Below are 7,497 nucleotides of genomic sequence, written 5' to 3' on the forward strand. Positions count from 1 at the left end.
CTCCCCTTCCCTCTCCCCATTTCCCCCTCTCCTTTTCTTTCCCATCTAGCTGGGAAGAACCAGCCCATCCACCAATATCCCTCTCTGGATCAGCAGGAGGTTGGAGGTTGAATCAGCATTCAGCTGTCACTGCAGGGCTCTCCTTCCCACTTGCCTCTCCTCCCACAAGCTCCCCGAGGTGTGCTTTCTCTCTCTCTCTCTCTCTCTCTCTTTTTCTCCCACACCACTACCTGCACCACCACAGATCCCCCCTCAGCCCACTCCCACTCCAAGCCCCCATCATTTGATAAAGCCCTTTGTCATAACAGTAAAGTTTCCACTTCAATGTTCATAAACAGCTTTGGGGTCCAGAAGGATTATGGGGGTGGCTGGCAGAGGCAGGAGGGATTACTTCCAATCAAGAAGGAGTTGAGTCCCGGAGAGAATACGGCTGAACCACTAGAAAGACACTTCCTTCTGAAGAGCCTCTAAAAACCCAGAGTATGAACATCTCCGGCTCCTGGCGTTTGCAAATCTCCCACAGCTCCTAGCTGATGATCACAATCACAGGGCTCTTTCACGTCCCCTGCTGAGCTCTCCCCATGGCTGGGGGTTCCCATTCCCCATGGGAGTCATGCAAGCCTCTCTTCGAATGACTCCCTCTGCAGCACCCCAAGTTCAACCTGATGTCACGTAAGACCACTCATTCCTCCGCAAAAACTCCTAGATCTACCCCCCATCTAGACTCCGGTCATGTCATTACCCCAACAGCTCCTTGCTAGCTACCCCACCTCCAGCCTCTCTCCCCCACATCGAGTTCCCAGCTAAAAGAGTCTCTCACATATGTGGCTTGGATCATGTCACACCCTGTCAAACTATCAGAAACTCTCCCACAGCTCCCGGTCCTTTTCGACTTCAAGACCGAGCTCTTCTTCCTCAGCTCTGATGCAGTCCCTTCTCAGGGCTGATTATCCAGCCTTTGGATTACCCAGACCCTTCGCTTCGGCTCTTCCTTCCTCCTGCCGCTGCCCTCTGACCTTTCCTTGGGCCAGTCAGCGAGGGGAGGGAGAAGCGGAGAAACTCCAATCAGGTCCTCTGGCTTCTGTTTAGCAGCCGTGGTATAAAATTTGGCCAGAGTGGAGGACCGAACAGCCGGCTGGCTTTCTCCACGGCTCCCAACCACTGACACTCCATGCCCACGGCAAACCCCTCTAAGCTTCCCGCCACCTTTCCCCACGCTTTCCCCAATCTTGGAATACCCTTGGAAACGACCCTCCCCCACACACACACTGCCCAGCTGCCTCTTGACAAGTCTACTACCACTGGGGAGGCCTTCTGATTCCATGCCGGTCTCAGGAGAAAGGAGAGGCCCAGATCCAGGCTGGGATGCCCCTCTCCCTCTTCTCCAGGGTGAGGGAAGTTGGTCACTATAAGCCCGTTGAGGACTGGGATTGTCTCTCTTTATTGCTGTATTGTACTTTCCAAGCACTTAGTACAATGCTCTGCACACAATAAGCGCTCAATAAATATGACTGAATGACTTTTTCTTTCCAAGCGCTTAGTACAGTGCTCTGCACACAGTAAGTACTCAATAAATACGATTGCATGAATGAATGGCCGTTGTTGCTCTCTCCTCAGGGAGGTGGCCAAGGGTCCGGAAGAGGGGAGCTGAGTCTGCACCGGAGGGGCTGGATGCAACGTGGCCCTGAGGCCCCAGATCCCGCGCTCTCCCATCCGCCTCCTCACCTTGTCAGCCATGATCATGGAGGCGCCGCCGTGGATCCCCAGGATGGGGATCAAGGTCTGCGAGGAGATAAAATCCAAAATCTGCGCAATGGCCTCCTGGTCGGTGTCGTCGCCGAACACGAGGCCGTGGATGCGGGCGCCCGACATGAGGTCGCACACGTGCGTGATGAGGCTCTTGGGGTCGGTGCGGTTGACCAGCAGGGCCACCACGTTGACGTCAAGGGCCAGCTCGGCCGCCCGGTCCCGGCTCCACAGGCCGCGGATGTCCCGCTCGGTCACGTCGTGGCTGCGGCCCAGCAGCACGGCGATGTTGAGTGCCGGGGGGCCCTTCTCTGCACCGCGCCCCGCGCCCTGTGCCACCAAAAGCGCCGCCAGGACCGGCAGCGCCCAGGCGCCCACGATGCCCATCGTCGCCAGCTGCTGTCCCTGGGGGGTGGACACAGGGAGAGGGCGGGGAGGTGAATGTCCGGGACACCTGCAGAATAGTCGGTGCAGATGCCCCCATCCTCTGGCCTGGAATGCCCTCCCTCCTCAAACCCGCCAGAGAAAAATAAAAAAATAATAATAAAATAATAATGGCATTTATTGAGCACTTACTATGTGCAAAGCACTGTTCTAAACGCTGGGGAGGTTACAAGGTGATGACATTGTCCCACGGGGGGCTCACGGTCTTAATCCCCATTTTACAGATGAGGTAACGGAGGCACGGAGAAGTTAAGTGACTTGCCCAAAGTCACACAGCTGATAATTGGCAGAGCTGGGATTTGAATCCATGATCTCTGACTCCAAAGCCCGTGCTCTTTCCACTGAGCCATGCTGCTTCTCCCCCCCACCCACTCGAAGCCTTACTGAAGGCACATCTCCTCCAAGAGAAGCAGCGTGGCTCAGTGGCAAAAGCACGGACTTGGGAGCCAGAGAACGTGGGTTCTAATCCCAGCTCTGCCACTTGACTGCTGTGTGACCTGGGGCAATCCACTTCACTTCTCTGAGTCTCAGTGACCTCATCTGTAAAATGGGGATGAAGACTGCGAGACCCTCGTTGGACAACCTGACGACCTCGTATCTACCCCAGGGCTTAGAACAGTGCTTGGCACAAAGCAGCACGGCATAGTGGTTAGAGCACAGGCCTGGAGTCAGAAGGTCATGGGTTCTAATCACGGCTTCATCACTTGTCTGCTGTGTGACCTTGGGCAAGCCACTTCACTTCTCTGAACCTCAGTTGCCTCATCTGTAAAATGGGGTTGAAGACCGTGAGCCCAGCATGGGACAACCTGCTGACCTTGTATCTAACCCGGTGCTTAAAACAGTGCTTGGCACAGAGTAAGTGCTTACCAAATACCATAACTGTTATTAAGAGACCTTCCCAGAGTAAGCCTCCCTTTTCCCAGACTAAGCCCCAATTTTCCTCAGGCTCCCTCTTCTCCCCATTGCCCCGACTCACTCCCTTTGCTCTACCGCCCCTCCCCACCCCACAGCACTTGTGTATGTATGTGCATGTCTATAATTCTATTTATATTAATGCCCATTTACTTATTTTGATGCTTATATATCTATAATTCTATGTATTTATATTAATGCTATTGATGCCTGTTTACTTGTGTCTGTCCTCCCCCCTGCTAGACTGTGAGCCCATTTTGAGCAGAGTTTGTCTCTCTTGCTGAATTGTACTTTCCAAGTGCTTAGTACAGTGCTCTGCACACAGTAAGCGCTCAATAAATACGATTGAATGAGTAAGTGCTCAATAAATATTGAATGAATGAATTTCCCACTCCCTCCAGCACCAACCTGACTCACTCCCTTGCCTCTCCCCACCCCACCCCCCCCCCGACCCCCGACCCCACAGCCCTTGTACATATTTCTGCAATTTTCTTTATTTGCACTGATGTCTGTTTACTTGTATTGATGTCTGTCTTCCCCCCCTCTAAACCTTGAGCTGGTGGTGGGCAGGATTGTCTGTCTTCATTGATGATGATGATGAGGATGGTATTTGTTAAGCACTTACTATGTACCAAGCACTGTTCTGAGCACTGGGGTAGAGACAAGGAATCAGGTTGTCCCACGTGAACCTCACAGGCTTAATCACCATTTTCCAGATGGGGTAACTGAGGTGCAGCGCTCCAGAGCTTAGAACAGTGTTTGGCACATAGTAAGCGCTTAACAAATACCACCGTTATCATCATCATGAAGTGACTTGCCCAAAGTCACACAGCTGACAAGTGGAAGAGCAGGGATTAGAACCCACGACCCATATGTGACTCCCGAGCCCGTGCTCTTTCCACTGAAGAGCACTGACTGCTCCCACAATCGCTGCATTGTAGTTTCCCCAGCGCTTAGTCCAGTACAGTCCAGCGCAGCGCGGAGCGGCAGCGCCCCCTGGCGGCCGCCTGTCAATCAATCAATCAATCGTATTTATTGAGCGCGTACTGTGTGCAGAGCACTGTACTAAGCGCTTGGGCAGTACAAGTTGGCAACATATAGAGACGGTCCCTACCCAACAGTGGGCTCTCAGTCTAAAAGGGGGAGACAGAGAACAAAACCAAACATACTAACAAAATAAAATACGTAGAATAGATATGTAAAGTAAAATAAATAGAGTAATAAATATGTACAAACGATTGATTGATTGATTGATTGATTGAGCGCTTACTGTGTGCAGAGCACTGTACTAAGCGCTTGGGAAGTACAAGTTGGCAACATATAGGGACGGTCCCTACCCAACAGTGGGCTCACAGTCTAAAAGGGGGAGACAGAGAACAAAACCAAACATACTAACAAAATAAAATAAATAGAATAGACACGTACAGGTAAAATAAATAAATAAATAAATAGAGTAGTAAATATGTACAAACGATTGATTGATTGAGCGCTTACTGTGTGCAGAGCACTGTACTAAGCGCTTGGGAAGTACAAGCCGGCAACATCTAGAGACAGTCCCTACTCAACAGTGGGCTCACAGTCTAAAAGGGGGAGACAGAGAACAAAACCAAACACACTAACAAAATAAAATAAATAGAATAGATACGTACAGGTAAAATAAATAAATAAATAAATAAATAGAGTAATAAATACGTACAAACGATTGAGTGCTTACTGTGTGCAGAGCACTGTACTAAGCGCTTGGGAAGTACAAGTCGGCAACATATAGAGACAGTCCCTACCCAACAGTGAGCTCACAGTCTAAAAGGGGGAGACAGAGAACAAAACCAAACACACTAACAAAATAAAATGAATAGAATAGATATGTACAACGAAGATAAATAAATAGAGTAATAAATATGTACAAACGATTGATTGATTGATTGAGCGCTTACTGTGTGCAGAGCACTGTACTAAGCGCTTGGGAAATACAAGTTGGCAACATATAGAGACAGTCCCTACCCAACAGTGGGCTCACAGTCTAAAAGGGGGAGACAGAGAACAAGACCAAACATACTAACAAAATAAAATAAATAGAATAGATATGTGCAAGTAAGATAGAGTAATAAATATGTACAAACATATATACATATATACAGGTGCTGTGGGGAAGGGAAGGAGGTAAGATGGGGGGGATGGAGAGGGAGGCGAGGGGGAGAGGAAGGAAGGGGCTCAGTCTGGGAAGGCCTCCTCGAGGAGGTGAGCTCTCAGAAGGGAGGAAGAGAGCCAGCTTGGCGGATGGGCAGAGGGAGGGCATTCCAGGCCCGGAGGTCGATGGCGGGACAGGCGAGAACGAGGCACGGTGAGGGGATTAGCGGCGGAGGAGCGGAGGGTGCGGGCTGGGCTGGAGAAGGAGAGAAGGGAGGTGAGGTAGGAGGGGGCGAGGGGATGGACAGCCTTGAGAGCCTGTCCGCGGGTCGCCCGCCGGTCCGCGGCAGGGCGAGCAGCGCAGCGCGGAGCGGCGGCGCCCTCTGGCGGCCGCCTGTCCGCGGGTCGTCCGCCCGCCGCAGGGTGGGCGCAGCGCGGAGCGGCAGCGCCCCCTGGCGGCCTCCTGTCCGCGGGTCGGCCGCCCCTCCGCGCGGAGCGGCAGCGCCCCCTGGCGGCCGCGCCCCCGCGTCCCGCCGCTCCTCTCCGGCCGCCCGCTGCAGCGCCCGTCCGCTCCCCGCGCCTCGGGCCCACTTACCGGGATCCTCGGAGAAGGTGGAGGCTGCGGTGGGGCGCGCTTCGCCCGCGGGCATGTCGGCCGCCTCAGCGGCAGCCGGGGTCACGGGGCGCCCCCATCCTGCGGCCCCAGCGCGCTCCTCCCGAGGCCGCCCCGCGCCGCCCGCATCGCCCCCGCAGGAGGCGGCTACCCCAGCAGGAGGGTCTGCAGCAGGGCTCTGCCGGGGGAGAAGGAGGGAGACGGGAGGGAGACGGGAGGGGAGATGAGCCGGACGGGTGGCATGTGCCTCAGAGAGACACCCCAGTGCGCCTCCTCTCGAACCCAGGGCCGGGCGGTCCTCGTGGCCACCCTGGTTGCCCCCCACCCCCTCCTCCGCCGGGCCCGGGGGACCCAGGCCCCCCGAGGCGCCCAGACTCACCGCAGCCCCCCTCCGCATAGTTCCCAGCGCCGCCGCCTCCAGGTCATCTCCGAGGCCGGGAAATGCGGGATTTCAGGCGCTCGAAGCCCCCCCGCCCCGACCAGTCCCCTTTTCCTCTCCGGGCGCGGGACGGCGGGACGCCCGGGGCCTCAAGGAGGACGCCCCCGGCTCTCCGCAACGCTTCCAGCAGCGCCAACGCGGGGGCTCTGGGTGGGGAGGGGGCGGACCCCGCAGCAGCCGCCCCCCGGGGAGGGGAGGGGAGGGGTCCGCAGGGCCGCCCCGCGCCCCACGGGGCACTTTATTCAGCGCCCGGCCCTGGGAGAGGCGTCCCCCCCCAGCCCCCCTGGGGGACGGAAAATCCCCCTCCCCTGGCGGGCCCTGCAGTGTCCCGGTGGGGAGGGTCCCGGGAGGCGCGGGTCACAGCCCGGAGGGCAGCGGGGGCTGGGGGCGACGCCCGCCCACCACTCGCCAAGAGCCGCTGGCCGTGGTCCTGCTCCACCCAACCTCCCCGGCCAGCCCTGCCCCGCTCCTTTCCTTCCCCTCTCCGCTCCTTGCCAGTCCTTCCCGGCTGCTTTCCCTCTCTGCCCCTTTCCCTCTCTTCTCCTTTCCCTCCCTGCTCCTTGCCAGTCCTTCCCGGCTCCTTTCCCTCCTCCCTGCTCCTTGCCAGTCCTTCCCGGCTCTTTTCCTTCCCTGCTCCTTTCCCCCCACCCGGCGCAATTGGAGCCCCGGCTTTATGATGCCACGGGAGGGGAATCAATTATTCCACGCTCAGCAGCGCAACCCTCCTCCCTTTACCTAACAGGTCCCCCCCCCCCTTACCCCGCACCCCAACAAACTCACACACACACACGCACATCTTCCCTCCTCCCTCTCCCTCCCCGCACACTCTCTTTCCCTCTCTTAGACACACACATCTCCATACCTTGGTCTTGGATAAGTGCACTGTTCCCCTCCCTCCAACCCTCTCCCCCAGGGCCACCCCCTTCTCTTCCACCTTTTCCCCAGGACCCCAAGATCTGGGGCCCGGAAACTCTTCCCTTGGGGGGGGGGGGGGGGCGGTGGGCAGATCGCCCCCGTCCCTGCCAGCTGGAACCAGGGGGATGAGAGAAGATGGGAAAAGGAAGCTGGGGGAGGGAGCCACACTCTGTGTGGGCTGTTTCCTAAGTTACAGCGACCACAGCCATCCCGGGCTCAGCTTTCTCGGCTGCCTTTCCTTCCAGGAGTCTCTGGGGAGCTCAGGGGGAAACTGAGGTCACCGGCACCCAGTGCGGTCAGC

At 56.4% G+C, this 7,497-nt stretch overlaps 1 protein-coding gene across 1 annotated transcript in view; it reads right to left on the bottom strand.

Annotated features, from left to right (window-relative positions):
- Positions 1-5,905, bottom strand: part of GRIN2A (glutamate ionotropic receptor NMDA type subunit 2A) — a 341,178-nt gene extending 335,273 nt beyond the window's left edge. The window contains exons 1-2 of the mRNA XM_038763448.1: positions 5,825-5,905; positions 1,726-2,151 (exon numbers count right to left, since the gene is read on the bottom strand). Of these exons, the coding sequence (XP_038619376.1) occupies positions 1,726-2,133 (408 nt within the window). The 5' untranslated portion in view covers positions 2,134-2,151; positions 5,825-5,905. The remainder of the gene's footprint in view (positions 1-1,725; positions 2,152-5,824) is intronic.
- Positions 5,906-7,497: the final 1,592 nt, after the last annotated feature.

This window comes from Tachyglossus aculeatus, chromosome 21 (assembly GCF_015852505.1).
Source record: "Tachyglossus aculeatus isolate mTacAcu1 chromosome 21, mTacAcu1.pri, whole genome shotgun sequence".
NCBI classification, from domain to species: Eukaryota; Metazoa; Chordata; class Mammalia; order Monotremata; family Tachyglossidae; genus Tachyglossus; species Tachyglossus aculeatus.